The sequence below is a fragment of the Papio anubis genome, unplaced genomic scaffold (genome assembly GCF_008728515.1).
Source record: "Papio anubis isolate 15944 unplaced genomic scaffold, Panubis1.0 scaffold461, whole genome shotgun sequence".
Taxonomy (NCBI): domain Eukaryota; kingdom Metazoa; phylum Chordata; class Mammalia; order Primates; family Cercopithecidae; genus Papio; species Papio anubis.
In genome coordinates, this window is record NW_022164793.1 from 3,170 (window position 1) to 21,847 (window position 18,678).

The 18,678-nt window shown below is 44.8% G+C and overlaps 1 protein-coding gene across 2 annotated transcripts in view; it reads left to right on the top strand.

Moving 5' to 3' along the window:
- Positions 1-665: 665 nt before the first annotated feature.
- Positions 666-18,678, top strand: part of LOC116273200 (LARGE xylosyl- and glucuronyltransferase 1-like) — a 45,285-nt gene continuing 27,272 nt past the window's right edge. For both annotated transcript variants that reach the window (XM_031662176.1, XM_031662175.1), the window contains exon 1: positions 666-834. In XM_031662176.1, the coding sequence (XP_031518036.1) occupies positions 681-834 (154 nt within the window). In that variant the 5' untranslated portion in view covers positions 666-680. The remainder of the gene's footprint in view (positions 835-18,678) is intronic.

Sequence of the window (18,678 nt, forward strand, 5' to 3'; positions counted from 1 at the left end):
ATCAACGCCAGCTCTGGGGACAGAGGAGCAGCTGTTATCTAGACAACACTCTTGTATTGATATGATATTGACATGATGCTTGTTGACACAAGATAAATATATTTGAGAGGAAGCAGTGAGGGTGAGAACAAAATCCCTGTAAGAAGGTGGACAAAGAGTGGATCTTCTCTTTGGGCTCTTGTCTGAGCAAACAAAGGTAATCCCTCCTCCCTGATGTGAGAAACCGATCTCAGTCCTTGCCCAGAAAACCAGTAAATGAATGTACAGCGGGAAATACCAGAATGGGAATGCTTGAGAATAACTACAAGGGCAGGTTCCTTTGAGTAGTTTATTTTCGGTTAGGGAGGCGAGTGGTATTAGGGTTAAGATTGTGGTGAATAAATATGTGCTCCATGAGTTAGGAAAGAAATACATGCGTGAATGAATGCATGGTTTGGGATTCTAGCTTTATCAGATTCACTAGGTGACCTGGGGCAAATCAATTAACTGTTCTGGGCCTCCATTTCTTCTCTATAAAATGGAAATAATAAAAATAGCTGCCTAATGGTGAGAATTAAATATGTTATTGCAAGTTAAGCTCTGAGGTGAGAGGCTGGCACTTCATAAAACCTCTCGGTAAGTGAATACTATTGTTGTGATGATTAGTCATTACACTGTGTGTTCATTAGTCACTGATCCAGATGGCTTGGCTTCTCCTTTTAAGATGTTTGTATTCTCTGTACTTTACAGGTCAGCAAGTCCTGGGCTTGGTGGAGAACCAGAGTGACTGGTACCTTGGAAACCTGTGGAAAAATCACCGCCCATGGCCAGCCCTTGGAAGGGGCTACAACACAGGTAAATTCTCAGGGTGGTATGGGCAGAGTTGCAAAAGGTGATGTGAGGGCCCAGTGCTCCTTTCTCAGGAGAGGAGACTGCAAAAGCTCAGGAGGCCACCTGATTGCTTGAATTCAGCAGTGGATGGTATGTGGGCAGTTGGCATTCCAGTTCCTTCTTGGTGCTGTAGCCACAGGTGGAGTAGCTGTTGGGCCATGGCAGTCTGTGGCATCTCTCACCAGAAAGCCCCTCTCCTGACCTCTAATCCAAATCCTATTGGATATCTTTATCAGTATGACCTGTAGGTTCCCTGGCTCTGTTAATACGGACCAGAGATCATCCTTCAGTAACAACCCCAACTTTTCAGTTTCTTAACACAACGGATATGTATTTTTGCCGATCACATTCCACGTCCACTTGAGGTCTTCAGGGATCTGGGTTCACTGTAGGTATTCAGGATTCATCTCCATGCACACTTCCATGTATGTGGTGGGAAAGTAGCAGAAGTCATATTATCTCTTTAACGTTTTTTGTTTAGAAGTGATACAATTTCATATTTCATTGGCTAAGCATGTTGTGTGGCCATGCCTCCCTTCATAGAGTGTGGGCAAGGGCAGTCTACCATGTGCCTGGCAGGAGAAAAGGCAGAAATATTTGCTAATCAGCACTTTTGAGGACCACATGTGCCTGGCAGGAGAAAATGTAGAAATAGTTGGTAATCAGCTCTTTTGAGGACTACAGATCTCTAACCATATGTCTAAAATAAAATCCATTATTCTACCTTGTTACTAGCCACAAACTTGCGTCTCCTTTTTAGTTTCTTTCTCTGTTATTGGTGTCCTTCATTCATCCATCAGCCCTTCTTGTTCACCAGCTATCTCTTCAATGCTTACTGTGTACGAAGCCCTATGCTAGCTGTGGCAGACACAGTCCATGACCTCATGGAGTATATAAGCAGTGAAACTAGAGCAGCCTCTTCCTTCTGAGGCTCAATTCCCATCAGTGTCTATCTTTGAAATGCTTCTGGATCCTTCTGCCTCTCTCCTCCATCCTCATTGCCACTGCTGTGGTATCCCATTCTCAAAGGATGCAGACTCCTGATCTTTATCAGACTAGAATGTGGAACTCAGGGAACAGTAGGGTGGGTGAGACCAAGAAGCGCTGGAACTTGGCATCTGAGACCAGCAGATGAGGTGGGTTGGGACAGGTATCTGGCTCTGGGGACAGTACCACCTAAAAGTGATAGGTGAAGCCTGCCCTGGAGGCTGAGGCCAGTCTGTAGTGGGATCAGCCAAAAAGAGATCAAAACTCTGAGAGCTGATGGTCAGACTCCAGAAGAGTCTAATGCAAACACAGGGCCCCAGAGAACAAAGGAGAAGGGATATGAGTCAAGCTTGCAGAGGTGAGAGTTCATAGATGGGGTCAGAATGGGGGTCAAAGCTGGAGGAGAACAAGGAAAGAAAGTCCAGCATCAATGTCCAGAGGTGGCAGGCAGCCAGGGAGACCTCTATTGAAGGCCATCCTGAGAGACGGAGATACTCCTTAGCTAACATCTGTCTGAGTATTAGATATGCTTTGTGCTATGTAATTTTTTTTTCCTGTAATGCTTACCAGGTAACAGAGGTTGCAGTTGAAGAATGCCAACCACCAGCCCTTCACAGGCCCCAGAGCCCCACCCTGGAGTCTTCCCATGCTGTGTTGGGCATTAACCCTTTAGTTGCTGGATGGTGGGGAAGTCTGAGGAGTTCCTGAGAGGGGCCAGGTTGGGGAAAGGCAGCTGAGGGCATCAGAGCAGTGGTTCTCTTAGCAGGTCAGGAGGTATTTCACTTTTTCAATAATGGGTAAGCCAGTGCCTCTATAGATCAGCTGAGTATTAGCCAGTCACCATGTTAGGTGCTTTATGGGTGTCAGTCACCTTTGATCCTCACACTTACCCCATGAGGCAGGTGCCGTGCTTATCTGTATTCTATGCCAGAGGAAACTGAAGGTTGGAGCATTGAAGGCTGCAACGCTGAAAAATTAAGGAGGCTGTGGTGTTAACTACCAACCTGTCTTGCTTGAACTTTAATGGCTTCAAGATTAAACACTTTCCAACAATGGAGATTCCCAGGCTCTGCCCTTCAAGAGTCTGATTGACTGGTTCTGTGCAGGAGACTGGGATTCTGCCCTACAGGAAGCCTCTAGGATGTTTCTGGGGCAGAAATATCCAAGGGCCTGCTCTGATTAAACATGGCACTCCGTTTCCTGTCCCAGCAAGCTCTCCCAGACGCTGTTTCCTCAGAGCCTTGGAGACTGAACCCTCCATGAACCCACAGCAGGCCAGGGACGGGGGCTCCACGTGCTTTCCTCTGGCAAGTGACCGGTCACCCCATGTTGATCTTTTGTGCCTGGATTTTCAGACACGTTCCCTCCAAACTTTCATGGAGGTGGAGACACCCATGTTTCTGGGTGGGAGAAAGGAAGTCTCAGGAAAACCCTGGTGTATACATTTCGTTTCTCTCTTCCAAAATATATAATAGAAAATGTCACATAGAAATATACTGCAGTGCCTCAGGGATGCTGCATCAAGATCATGGTTACCTGTGTAAAACAAAAGCCACTGGTCATCAATCCCGGTTTGCAGGGAAAAGAAGAATGTAGCACACTGGGGAATTTATTACGACCAAAATGGCATGTCTCCTCCTGCCCGTCCCTATTTGCTATAGAATGTAGCATCAGGAGACACAGGAGCACATAAACCACCTCCAGTTCCCCCTTGATATGCCAAGGCAGTGAGTTACTTCCCTCCTCGCTGGTACTGAAAGGGCAGAGCAGAAAGGGGAAAGCCCTGTTGAAGTGATGTGTTCATTTAAATAAGCCAGTGACACTGAGTGATTATGATGAAAGCACTTAGGCAACATCAAAATGCATTGGCTTTCACGATGGGGATGTGTCGCTTTAAAACCAAGGATTGTGCCATACAGTGAATGAGTCATCCAGACATGTACATTCTCATGGAAACTGAGGACACCACTGGAGAGAACCTGCCACCCTAAATCCCAACACATCTGAAGCCTCCAAAAAGGATATCTCCAGCAAGAGCCTCCTGTCGTATGCCTTCAGCTGGATGTTAAGAACCCAGGCAGATCTGGGTTACAGCTGCAGTACATTTCATCTTCGTATGCACTTGGCCAAGTCGCTTCACTCCTTGAACCTCAGTTCTCTCCGTTTTTAAGATAGGACAAGACTAGGCGCGGTGACTCACGCCTGTAATCCCAGCACTTTGGGAGGTCACGAGGTGGGTGGATCACGAGGTCAGGAGTTCAAGACCAGCCTGACCAAGATGGTGAAACCCCATCTCTACTAAAAATACAAAAAGTTAGCTGGGCATGGTGGTGGGTGCCTATAATCCCAGCTACTCGGGAGGCTGAGGTAGAAAATTGCTTGAACCCAGGAGGCAGAGGTTGCAGTGAGCCAAGATCACGCCACTGCATTCTAACTGGGCGACAGACTAAGACTCTGTCTCAAAAAAAAAAACAAAAAACAAAAAACAAAAGACATAACAAACCTAGTATGTGAGGATTAGCAATTAATGTTGGAACTTGTTTAATGAGCCTAGCCTGATTGAGGGTACAAAATAAGTACTTAGTAAATCTTAATCTTTCTCCTCTTGCATTTTTCTGCTACTTGCTCTATCAGGAAATGAGATTTACCCACTGGAAAAAGGAGGTTATGTGACTGACTGGGGTTTGCTAAGGTCTCCCAAGCCCTTCGGTCAGAAAGAACGAGTATTTTACTTTCCCCAGGTGTAATCCAGCTACCTAGCAGCGTTTCCTGTATCTCTTTACTATCTGAAAAGGTTAGCTTTTTGTATCACATTAGGAAAAAAAAGTGACTATTTAGTTCGACTATCAGCTTCCTCGCTGTGTTTTACTTTGAAAATCCCCAGAAAAAGCATACGAGATGTTTGTGTTGGAAGCTCTACCTTCAAGACCTGGCTTTGTTGCTTTTAAATTCTGTGCCTTTTTTAGAAAGCTTCCCCAAGCTCAGGGAGGCTTGGGCTTCTCATCTGCGAGCTGGGGACCTCGGAACCCACTCAGAGGCTCCCTTGTGGTCGTGCAGCCTTGTGTGCCTGGTAAACCAAAGTGCTTTAGGAAGTTGGTTGTGATTCGTATTTATCCTCCTAACCACAGCCCAACTGAATAACTCTTTTCAGGTAATTCAGATTCAACCGCAGACATCAAACACGGCCTCTTCACTACACATTCATTCATTCACTCATTCCACCAGGCATCACACCAGGCACCATAGCGTGCGTGGGCTTTGTTAATTCCTTGAATTATCTTACAAACTAGACTTTTCCTCTTACAAGGGCCAGTCAGGTTCCCCCGTTCTCTTTGTTTGCTTTTCTTTCCCAGTCTGCTTTTACAAAGCCTACATGGCCACAAAAGATTAGAGAAGATCTTTCCACCATCTCCCATTTATCTCCTTCCCTTCTTACTAGAGCTGTTCCCAACTTAATTCCAGAAGCTACTGAGCCACCGCAGCTTCGGATGGATAACCAGGCAGATCCTAGCACAAAGCTCTTGCCCATAACTGTTCAGGTGGAATTACGGGCGCGTCTTTCACAGTCTTGCACGGAGATGGCTCCGTTTCTAGCCACTCTGCCCAGGCATCATCTCCTAGATGCAAAAAGCTGTCATTCACCCAGCATTCCGCTGTGAGCAGGACTTAGAAAACAACAACAACAAAAATACACCTAGGATTTTGACAGGCTCATTGAGATTCAGCTGTCTTCAGTTCCTAAGCTGATGGATGAATATCTTAAAAACAACAGCAAAGAAAAGGGGAAGGAGGGCTAAACATAGCAGAGGATGGGAGAATGAGGTGAGGGAAGGCAGATCTGTAGAAAGAAGATGGCATGTTTGCAGATAGGTTTATTTGCATGGGATCCCAAAGGCAACTCAAGTACAAGGTGCATCCTCCCCAAGTTGAAGGGCGTAAGACTAGCCAGAGAATGTGCTTTTTAAAACAATTTAAAAATAAAATGTATCGTGTTTCATCCAGCCCCCAAATTAGGGCAGAGACAGGCAGAGAGAGACCTGGCTGTTTAGGGAGGGAGGAAGAATTTCTCTAGGAATCCTTCTCTGCAGGACAACAAAATCGGAATGCTTAAGGACTGACCTCTGAGGTTGGAGCAAACCATGGAAGGTGATGGGCAGTTAAGTCAGATACCATGGAAAATTTTGTGGCAGAGATTCAAAAGGAGAAAACATTGGACAGTTTGCCAAAGGACTGTTAAACAAATAGCTTAGTGGGATAAATAGAATACGCAACCTAGGCTCAACTTACTTCCGCCTCTGACATCCAGCATTCTGGGACCCTGGGTAAGTCCCTTCATTTCTCTGCATCTTAATTGTCTCTGCTGTCAGGAACTAAGATCTCTTCATGTTCTGAAAGAATACTGTGATTGGGTGATTTCTGTCTGTAATAATTGCATCCAGAGAAACTACATTTAAATATAATTTATTCATTCATTACATGCTACGGAATACCTATAATACTGGCAAGGATAGGGTTGAAAACTGTGTGTGTTTTTTTTTTTTTTCCAACGGATAATACCAAGAACCTTCCTTCAAAAAGTTTATAGTCTAATAGAGAAGTGTTTGCATATCTGCAAAAAAAGTTAGTATGGCTTGAGCCTCTTCCATGATTGAGATCCAGAATTCATCATGAGCCCTGCACTAGCATCATGACCCCTGGACTAGCGTTTTCTAGACTAATTCCAGAAGTCATTGCAAGGGATGCGAATGTGTGTTTAGAAATTGTGAACAGAGGCCAGGCGCGGTGGCTCACACCTATAATCCCAGCACTTTGGGAGGCCAAGGCAGGCAGATCATAACGTCAGGAGATAAAGACCATCCTGGCTAACATGGTGAAACCCCGTCTCTACTAAAAATACAAAAAAAAAAAAAAAGTTAGCTGGGCAAGGTGGCACACGCCTGTAGTCCCAGCCTGAGGCAGGAGAATCGCTTGAACCTGGGAGGAGGAGCTTGCAGTGAGCCGAGATCGCGCCTGCATTCTGTGTCTACCCTTTGGAGATTCATATGTGCATATTGGAGATCTTATAAAGTCTAGAAGTAAAGAAAGCAATTACACCCACTCTTTCAGAAAGAGTGGTTCAGTTGCTTTAAAACTCCACTGTAGACATTGCCAGTTGTTAGTGAATCAATAGTTTCTGATTCTAGATTACCACTGAAGAATGGGATTTTTTAATACTATTTTTAATTGTCTGTTAATAGACTATTATTAATAGAATTTTGACAACTCATATTGACATTTGTTATAAAGGACAAATAGTCTGGAAATGCAGTGATGTGCTGGGTTCCTAGGTCACATCTGCTAGTGAAAGCCTATAGTTAAATTTTTAGAAAATATGGGATCCAATTGTTAAACATAGCCACTATTAAAAATCAAGGCCAGGCACGGTGGCTCACGCCTGTAATCCCAGCACTTTGGGAGGCCAAGGCGGGCAGATCACTTGAGGCCAAGAGATCGAGACCAGCCTGGCCAACGTGGAAAACCCCATCTCTACTAAAAATGCAAAAATTACCCCAGCATGGGGTCACATGCCTGTAGTCCCAGCTACTCAGGAGGCTGAGGCAGGAGAATCGCTTGAACCAGGAAGGCAGAGGTTGCAGTGAGCTGAGATCACATCACTGCACTCCAGCCTGGGCGACACAGCAAGACTCTGTCTCAAAAATAAATAAATAAATAAAAATCGAATGATGTAAACTTACAATGAAATATGTCATTTGAAAAACAAAGGTAACAAATACTCAAAACTCTTAAAACCTGTTACTTCCGAATCACTTTACTCTCTGTGCTTCTAAGGTTGTTTGCATCTGCTGTGTCTGTATGGTGGAAATGCCGTGCAGTGGGGTCCTGCTGCACATCTCTTCATAACCGTTCAGTAGCATCGCATTGGTAGTTTGATATCTTCCCTGGTGGGACTATTATAGCCTGGAAATTGGAAAACACTACCATCAGGGGTCTTCTTTCTTTCTGCAGAGTCAGTTGTTGAACATTTACCAGCATACTGCTGAAATACAATAATAATATATATACATAATGTGTTTTGAGATGGAGTCTCACTCTCATCACCCAGGATAGAGTGCAGTGGCACGATCTAGACTCACTGCAACCTCCACCTCCCAAGTTCAAGCAATTCTTTTGCCTCAGCCTCCCAAGTAGCTGGGACTACAGGCGCATGCCACCATACCTGGCTAATTTTTGTACTTTTAGTAGAGATGGGGTTTCGCCATATTGGCCAGGCTAGTCTCGAACTCCTGACCTCAGGTGATCCACCCGCCTCGGCCTCCCAAAGTGCTGGGATTACAGGTATGAACCACCGCGCCCAGCCAATAATATATATTTTTCACATTCCCTGAAAGTAAGTACTGTTGACAGTTTGCCTTCCACATATGTAATTATCTGCTTCTCTCTATATATGCATATTCTTTTTGAATAGACTAGACTTGTTTACTAAAAAATAAAATATTGGGTATCTTCTACATTAATACAATGGTATATTTTCTTCTTTCTTATTAAGAACTGCATAGTTTGCCATTTGCTGGAGGTACTGTAATTCATTTATTCCATTTTCTATGAGTTGGTATTTTAGCTATCCCTAGGTTTTCCCCTCAATTATAAACAATACCATACATAAGTCTTCTCATTACCCATGTTTGTTTGCTTAGTCAAGTATTCATACACAATAGCTCCTAAGCTATTGCGGTACTGCTATATTAAATGTTATGGATATTTTAAATTCTGATAGATCAAAATTTAAATTTGCCAAATGTGTCAGTTTACAATCGAGATAAAATTTTAAATTAAACAGATGTGTGCGTGTTTATGTATGCATGTGTCTTGCTTGTTTGTTTTGTGTGTTGGGCATACAGTCTGTGTATTTGCAAAGAATCAGTATTTTGCCAAGGAGCTACTTCATAGGAACCCAACTTGAGCTTTTTCAATTTAGGGAGATGATCTCTGACTAAAAGGTCCAGGCGTCTGAAGCCATGGATCGTTGACCAGTGGCCAAGTGAAACAAAGACGTTTCCTTGCTGTGGCTAACTCTGCCTGGCTCCAACATTCCAACACCTGGTTAAGTGAATTGACCTGGCTTAGTAGCTACACAGGGGTGGCCATTCCTGAAAATGTGTCTGCCCCACTCTGCTAACCCATACAAGGTCAGGGGTTTTCTCTGTCACTCACTCAGGTCTTTAGCATTGCAAGAGCTAACAGGAGTTACGACCCAAGCACCCAGGCACCTGTATGGTTCCGTGTGCAGTAGAAGGGAAAGAAGGAAGGATATGATCCTAACTCCCCTGAATCCTAACTCTTCCTGACATAAGGAAAATAATCTGGCCATCATTCAGCACATGGTTTCCTTGAAGACATATTTGTGATGGGAAGAGGCACTTGATTTCTTTGGGGCCTCTCAGGTTCACAGTACTAATTGCTTAGATTTGATTCGTGCTTTCATGTGCACTAGCTCATGTAATTCCCATTCTACAGAGGAAGCCGATGGAGGCTCAGCAAGGTTCGTTGATTTCGCAAGTTAGCAGAACCAGTAAATGTCAGAGCCCAGTGCTTAAGCCTGCCTTCCAATCTCTTCTTGGGCCTTCAGTGTTTGAAAGTGGTTGGTAGAGCAGTATATGAATCCATTCTCACACTGCTATTAAAAAAAAAAATACCGGAGACTGGGTAATTTGTAAAGGAAAGAGGTTTAATTGACTCACAGTTCCACAGGGCTGGGGAGGCCTCAGGAAACTTACAGTCATGGTGGGAGGTGAAGGGGAAGCAAGGACCTTCTTCACATGGCGGCAGGAGAGAGAAGAGTGAGCATCAAAGGTGGAAGAGCCCCTTATAAAACCATCAGATCTCGTGAGAACTCACTCACTGTCACAAGAACAGCATAGAGGAAACTGTCCCCCGCTCCCATGATTCAGTCACCTCTCACCATATCTCTCCTTAGGCATGTAGGGGTTATGGGGATTACAATTCAAGATGAGATTTGGCTGGGGACACAGCCAAACCATATCAAGCAGTTACTTAGCTCTGGGGATTTTTCTAGCTCCCTCTGCAGTCTATAAGGTTAGAGGGCTATGGACCATCATAACAACATCGTTCTGTCTACTAAATTTACAATAGTACTGGCAATCATGGCTGCGTGTTGGAATCACCTGGGAGATTTGAAATAATCCTGGCATCCAGGGCTTATCTCAAACCACTTAAATTAGAACCTCTAGAGTGAGACTCCTCCTTCAGTAGTTTCTAAAACCAAGCAGGTGACCCCTTTATACTGGACAGGCATGTCCTCGTTTCCTTCCAAAGCCTGCATTATAAAGGCACCATTTGCAATGCAGCCACTCTGAACCTGCTTTCCCTCTTCATTACCTATACCCTATTTTTCTAACCATGACTGAACTCCTAGACTCCATAGCTGCTTGAATTTGTGGACAGGACATTCAACCAAGATTTCTTTTTTTTTTTTTTTTTTTTTTTTTTTTGTGCGGGACTCTGTCGCCCAGGCTAGAGTGCAGTGGTGTGATCTCAGCTTACTGCAACCTCTGCCTCCCAGGTTCAAGCGATTCTCCTACCTCAGCCTCCAGAGTAGCTGGGACTACAGATGTGTGCTACCACACCCGGCTAATTTTTTGTAGTTTTAGTAGAGATGGGGTTTCATTGTATTAGCCAGGATGGTCTCGATCTCTTGACCTTGTGATCCACCCAACTTGGCCTCCCCAAGTGGACTTTTTAGTATTATTATTATTATTAACTGTGTATAATGTCAGACCCCATGTTGGGCTCTGGGGATGCTTCAGTGGAACAAAGGATCCTAGCCTCAGACTGCTGTCAAGGAAGACCTACAGACACAAGCCATTTGGATGCAGAAGTGCCCTGATGGAGAAAGCCCTTAGACAGCAGGGAAAAGGGGACAGGCAGTGATGTACCACCAGTGGCTTATTTAAATCCCTATTGTTGCCTGGATCCTGACCTGTTATCCTACACTTTCCCCTGGGGCTGCCAGTGACATCACATAGAGAAAGAGACCAGCCTCCTCCTCCTTCTGTCTCACTGTAAGCTGTTCCCTGTCATCCACCATTATGCTTCAATAGCCCCTCCTTGTTCCCTTGAGCCCTTGCCTGCCGCCATCTCCTTTACTGCATATTTGACATTTCACCACAGCAGGTCAGACGTATTTGAATCCGAATGGCACAGAGGGTCCCTGAATTGGTCGGCAGAGCCCTGGGGACTGCTCCAAGTGAAGGGAATCTCCATGAAGACAATTATCCAAGAGAAATAGCCCATCTCAGTAGGCATCGTTCTGCTTTGCTTATTGAGCCAACGTTTATGAAGCACAGACTTTGTACCCAGCTCAATGCAAACAGGCTCACCTCTAGCAAGGCTCAAGGGAGGGAACAAAAGAAATAGAAAACACAGCCCTTGTCAACAAACCCAGGATTAAGTTAGAGTGGCCGGGCGAATATAGGGAGGAAACAATGGTTTTCTTTTTTAACCCTTTTCAACGTCTATTTAGTATCTGTTCATTGAATGTTTAATTATTGACAGCAGGAGTTGACCCCCTTGCCCATTTTTGTATGTCCCAAGCTGGGTTTTTACATTTTCAGATAGTTGAGAAAACTTGAAGACAGGTCTATTTTGTGGCACATGAAAATCATATGAAATTCTAATTGCAGTGTCCGCTAATAAAGTTGTATGGGCTCACAGCCACAGCATTCATTTTTATTTTGTCCGTGGCTGTATGAAAGTTGTCAGGATCAAGATGGAATCACTAATATGAGAAAACCCTGATAAATAGGGGAAGGCCACGAAGGCACGATTCTCACACTTACATGCCTGATAACGAAACAGACTCTACAAAAACCACCGCCTTGCACAAAGACCTCACAACCTTACACAAAAACATTTGTGCAAGGACATCTGTGTCTCCAGCCTTGGACCAGCGTCATCCTTATTATTGATCTTTGTAGCCAAAGATAATTACTCAAAATAGTTATGTACTCCTCCTTATTTTTTCCTTTAAAAATGTTTATCTTTGGCTGGGCACGCTGGCTCACACCTGTAATCCCAGCACTTTGGGAGGCCGAGGCAGATGGATCACCTGGTCAGGAGATCGAAATCATCCTGGCCAACATGGCAAAAATCTCTGTTAAAAATACAAAAAAGGCCAGGCGCGGTGGCTCAAGCCTGTAATCCCAGCACATTGGGAGGCCGAGACAGGCGGATCACGAGGTCAGGAGATTGAGACCATCCTGGCGAACATGGTGAAACCCCGTCTCTACTAAAAAGTACAAAAAAACTAGCCGGGCGAGGTGGCGGGTGCCTGTAGTCCCACCTACTCGGGAGGCTGAGGCAGGAGAATGGTGTGAACCCGGAAGGCAGAGCTTGCAGTGAGCTGAGATCCGGCCACTGCACTCCAGCCTGGGCGACAGAGCGAGACTCCGTCTCAAAAAAAAAAGAAAAAAATACAAAAAAAAAAAATTAGCTGGGCGTGGTGGTGAACACCTGTAATACCAGCTACTTAGGAGGCTGAGGCAGGAGAATCTCTTGAACCCAGGAGGCAGAGGTTGCAATGAGCTGAGATCGTGCCACTGCCCTCCAGTCTGGGTGACAGAGAAAGACTCTGTCTCAAAAGAAAAAAAAAAAAAAAAGTTTATCTTCTTTACCACCCTGAATGCATGCATACTTTACTATGACATGCGTATTCCCATTACAATATTTAATTCCCAAATATATTTTCTTTTATAGAGTGTCTCTCTGCTTGTTATTTAGATTGACAGCTGCTTTGAGGCTACAAAAACAGAAATTAAGTAGTTGTAACAGAGTCCTTTTCGCTTCCAAAGCCAAAGATACATATTTACTGGCCCTTTCAGAAACAATTTGCTGATCAAGGTCCACAGCATAGCAGAAAGAGCGTGGTCTGTGGAGACTAGCAGACTTGGGTTAGGATCTTGCCTGTGCCAGTTAGCTTTCTATGTCTGGTCAATAGGAATAATAACATGTTCTTAACAGGCTGAGATTGAATAAAGCCACTGTAAAGGTAACATAAACCCCAGTGATCTAGAACTAGTATTGAGGCCTAGTAAATATTGATTACCTTCACCCACCTTAATTATATACAAATATAATTTCCTATATAGGCACAAAAAGAAAGATAGAATTACATGAGGCTAGTTCTACTCTCAACTGGAAAGATATGCACAAGAAATAGAAGGAAAGGGAATGAGACTAATACATTCATTGGATACTTTATAAGAGCAGAGTCTTCTCACTCTTATTCAATCCTTTATTCCCCAGCAGCCAGAGTTGTCCTACTGGGCACAGTGGTGCACACCTATAGTTCCCACTACTTGGGAGGCTGAGTCAGGAAAATTGCTTGAGCCCAGGAGTTCAAAACTGTAGTGTGCGATGATCATGCCTGTGAATGGCCACTGCACTCCAGCCTGCTCAACATAGTAAGACCTGGTCTTTAAAAAAGTAATAATAGAGTGGTCCCTGGCATATGGTAAAGGCATAGCGTACAGTATATATTATATGCATTTTCAGCTGGGCTTGGTGGCTCACACCTGTAATCCCAGCACTTTGGGAGGCTGAGGTGAGTGGATCACCTGAGGTCAGGAGTTCAAAACCAAAACCATCCTGGCCAACATGGTGAAACCCCATCTCTGCTAAAAATATAAAAATTAGCTGGGCCTGGTAGCAGGTGCCTATAATCCCAGCTTCTTAGGAGGCTGAGGTAGGAGAATCACCTAAACCTGGGAGGTGGAGGTTGCAGGGGGCCAAGATCCTGCCATTGCACTCCAGCCTGGGTGATGAGGGCAAAACTCCTTCTCAAAAAATAAATAAATGCATTTTCGCATTCAGCCCTCTTAATAATTGATATACTTGTCAAACATTTTACTTGTGGAGTCATCATCAGGATGAGGCTCCAGATTCTGCTCCTCCACACACCATCACACAGCCCTGGGCATGCCAACTTCTCTGTGCCAGTGTTCACACCTGCAGATGCAGGTCATGCGAAAACGTACTGCGTAGGATCGTCTTGAAGACTGAATGAGATTTAAAGTGTGCCAGATACCCCTGCAACCCAAAAGAGGGAAAGGCAGACAAACAGTGGGGGTGTGTGCGTTCAAGTCAAAACATGGATGTTTCATCACACAGGCTTCTTTGAACTCCGTCTTGGTGTGGTAGTAAGCAGGAAATCCTGCAGGGTCTCAAGATGCAAATCTGGCAAGGATCATTGTTTAAGGAACAGCTTCACGGGCCGGGTCTCAAGGGATGGGACTGCACAGACTGTTGAACAGAACAGGAAAGGGAAGACTTGCAGGTGGAGGGCGTACGCCAGGCTGTGGAACGGGTGTGGCCAGGCAAGTCTCCGTACACAGAGCGGGAAGAGCTGTGGTCAGGGAGGAAGCCTTAGGATTGGACTTGAGAAGATTGCAGTCACTACTCACTTGCTTTATGTCTGGAGATCTGATAAGAATGTATCATCAGATTCCCTTATAATGAATCCCATACCTGTTTCTACCAAACACATATTCAGCCTAGTTTCACAGTGTATTTCTGGTTTCCAAGTTCTTTGGATTGACTCTGTACTAGTGATTGGATAAGATTGAGGAAATGTATGTGTTAAGGGAAATGGCAGTGCATTCCCATTGCAATTGTTAGTCTTTCCGAAGATTCCTGACTCTGATTTTTAATGGACTTCATTTAATCAGTTAACGTAACCACAGATTAGTAAACGGGGACTATCGATCTTCACAGAGAGCAAGGAAGGAATTTACACATAGTAAGGGCCCAGTGTTGTACTGAAATCACCGACTTTTCATTCAGCATTGACTCTGCACCAGGCCCTGTGCTAAGTGCTTCTCGTACTTGCTCTCACTTAATGCCCACTACATCGTTTATAAGGAACGTTATACCATTTATTCAAAATGTCACTGTTAGTCGGCAGCAAAGTCAAGATTGGAACATGGACCATTCTGTACTGAAAGCAGAAGGCTCCTGCCCTGTAGTGCTTTAAGTATGTGGTCTGTTGAAATCTTCACTCCCCACCTAGGAAAAAGGAAGAGGGAAGAAAGAAATTCCACAGAGTCATGTTGTTTACTCCCGAAAGTAATTAACTAGGATTGTGTAATGAATGACAGCAGAGACAGACCTCTCTTAGGAGGTGACAGTTTAGCCGAGATCTGAAGCGTGTCCCGAAGCCAGCCACACAATTGGCCAGAGAACGAGAATGTAGCAGCCCTGATGGGGACTCCAGCTTGGCCTGTTCTGGAACTGACAGGTGGGAGGCTGGAAGGAGGAACCTGAGTTGAGACTGGGGAGCTAGGCTAGAGCTTCCTGGGCTATGATATGATGACACAGAATTCGCATTTTCTTCTGTAACACACTAGCAAAGACGGCACCTGACTGAGAATATCCATGAGCTTCTGAACAGTAGCAATAAGAAGTATTGCACAATGAATTTACATGCATCATTCTTTGTTCAGTAGTAACTTTACAGGATCACCTCCATGCATTTCAATCAGCTGTTCATTAATGTGCTTTACTTTGCTTGACATGCATTCTAAGAGGCGTTTCTCCACCCATCCCTCATTTCTGGTTCTCTCACCAAATGTTCATGTGATTCCTAATTCAGTGTTCCAACTGTGGCTTAGATGACTGGGACAAAATAGAACCTTGGTAGCCTTTATTAATCATCGTGTGTTTCTCAGAGATATACCAGCTTCATGTCACTAGCCCTTATGGCTCCCTCCAGCACTCAGGGTAGGATAGTCCAGAGGACGCTGGAATGTGGGGCCCGGGAAGGAGGGCTGCTGCAGCATTACTTACCACTTTGACTTGCTCCCCCATTTCCTCTTTCTTTGGGAATTATCACCAACAGGTGCATTCAAAATCTTCGTATGATTAAAATTAAAAAGCTTCTGTTATAGGACAACATCCACAGATATCATCCTGCCCAGAGTTGACTATTCCCTAATAGAAACCTACCTTTGGGGAAAAGGACTGTACTGTTGCTGTCATTACAAAGATAAGAACAGAAACACAGAGAGGTTAGTTAGTTCACTGTCCCAGCGTCACACAGCCAGAAAGTGTTCGAGACCAGGTTCAGATCCAGGTCTGACTCCGAGACCAGGCTCTTTCCAGTACCTTTGCAGTGGCCTAAAAATATCAAATGGGCTGAGGAGTTGGCTAGAGAAAACTGCCTGATGGCAAAGTTTTTGACATCTCTTGCCATGAGTGGAGATGGGTAATCATTTAACAGAAGATGAGTTTTGACCACATGGTCTATTTGGTTTCTGCTGAAGACAGGGGCTAGGTGGGCCCCTACCCCACCCATTCATCCAGGACAAACTACCTCCTCCAGAGTCCCTGGGATCCTTGTTTTTAATCAGTCAATTGATGAGTGTCACAGCACTTTTTACAGTTAGTCATTTTGCAGATGTTAGTTGAGTCTCTGTTAACCATCAGTGAGCGGGACCACTGTCTGTCTTCTGAACTCATTCATCCATTCGCCAGCTCATTCCTAGACATTCTCTGAGTTCGTCTGCTATGCCTCTGGTAGGCCCTGGGCTAGAGAGATGACACCAGCTGTGTCCTAGAGAGTTCAGCGTCTAGTGGGGGGTTCCTGTAAACAAACAACTGCTGGGCAAGGAGATCAGCGTTTTCACCAAACTGCGTCAGGGTGGAGTGGAGGTACAAAGGCAGGTGGCCATCTCTGCCAGGAGGATCCAGGAAGACTTCAGAAGAGAAGGCTGGGAAGAGAAGGAGGAGAAGAGAGAGTAGAAAGCAAATGAAGAAATGAGGAAGAAAAAGCAAATGCAAGTGGCAGAAAAGTAGAGAATTATACTTCGCTGAATTAGAGCTCAGAATTCTGGAATTTTGAAGAGATCCATAATCGGTTTTCAAGGGATCCAATATTCACCAGCTCCAAAGTAAGGGGAATGAGGGGTACAACTGCATTGTCCTTTTAAGGATCTGTTGAATGCAGGACAGTCTTTCTCCCTAGAAAGAAATAAAGAAACAAAGACAAAAATAAAGGATGCAGAGCTTAGGATGGTCCCATTCCCTTAAAAGCCAACAGGAGGAGGACAGCAAACTCCTTTATGCCCCTTTTCCCCACTACACAATGCAAAGTGCAGAGTCCTTCCAACTGGGAGCCTCTTTTGTGGCCATGATGACTTAAGAATCACCCCAGATAATTGCTCAGGTATAGCTTTCACCACACTTTCCTTCCCCCTGACTGAACAGAAGCAAAATTCCTTGCTAGGGAGAAAGTTCACCCTGCACTCAGTAGAACCTGCAAAGAACCATGCAGTTTGGCTCCAACCCCTTTCCCCCTTACTTTGGGGTTGTTGAATACTGGAAAAGTGATCAAGGAAAGTACATTTATCACTCTCTTGCCTGAAAACTTGAGCCGGGGTAATTTTGCACATTCTGTTTAAACGATTGACACGAGAAAGCTGGATTTAGTTCTCCCTTCTTACTTCCCAGCACTAAATGCACACCTCGCTAATCCAATTTCTAGGAAATCCTCCCTCGTGAGCAGGACAGCCTGTGGATTTGCCCAGATCAGGTTGGCAGAGAGTAGATAGGCTCGTTTGTGAGAGCACGTTCAGACCCCAAGGATTACTATGGCCTTATGGCCGCCAGAGCCACTTTCTAGTAGGTAGGGGACCTTTATGTGCCCCTGGAAATAATGTTAATAGTCCTAGCTAACATTTATTGAGCAGTGGTTATGAATGTGGCATTGCAAATGGATTATGATCTTATTTAATTTGCACAGCAGCCTAGGAGGCAGGCACTTCTTGCTGTTTTTCCCATTTATCAGCTGGCTTAAGGGCCTTTGTACTTGGGGCTAATTCTGCCTGAGTTCCTCCTTCTTATCAGCATGGCACGCTACCTCGCCTCCTGCAGATCCTGTCTTAAACATCATCTTCTCGGAAAAGTCTTCGCTGACCACTCATTGAAAATTTCACCACGTCTCCCAGCTGAGCTCTCCTTATCTCCCCTCCCTGCTTTATTCTTATCATACAATAGACTATATGTTTAACCTACTTACTTGTTTATCCCTCTTCTGTTAGCACATAGGCTTCCCGAGGACAAGGATTTCTATTTTCAGATGGGTTCTGGTACATAGGAGACTTGCAGAACATACTGGTGTAACGAAAAACATAATAGCATCATAACTACTTTGCAAACTAGGAAAGAGAAATTTACAGAAATGAGCTAGTATGGGCTGGGTGCGGTGGCTCACGCCTGTAATGCCAACGCTTTGGGAGATGGGTGGATCGCCTGAGGTCAGGAGTTTGAGTCAAGCCTGGCCAACATGACAAAACCCCGTCTCTACTAAAGATACAAAAATTAACCAGGCGTGGTGGCTCACGCCTGTAATCCCAGCACTTTGGGAGGCTGAGGCAGGCGGGTCACCTGAGATCAGGAATTCGAGACCAGCCTGACCAACATGGAGAAATCCCGTCTCTACTAGAAATAAAAAATTAGCCGGGCATGGAGGCGCATACCTGTAATCCCAGCTACTCAGGAGGCTGAGGCAGGAGAATCGCTTGAACCCAGGAGGTAGAGGTTGAAGTGAGTCGAGATTGCACCACTGCGCTCCAGCCTGGGTGACAAGAACAAAACTCTGTCTCAAAAAAAAAAGAAACGAAATGAGCTAGTATGGCCCAGGTAAGACAGAAAACAAGTAGCAGACTAGAATTAACCTAGGCCTCAGACCTCCCAAGTGTTTACAACACTACAGAGCCAGCGTGTAGCCAAATACAAAGCCTTCTGTGG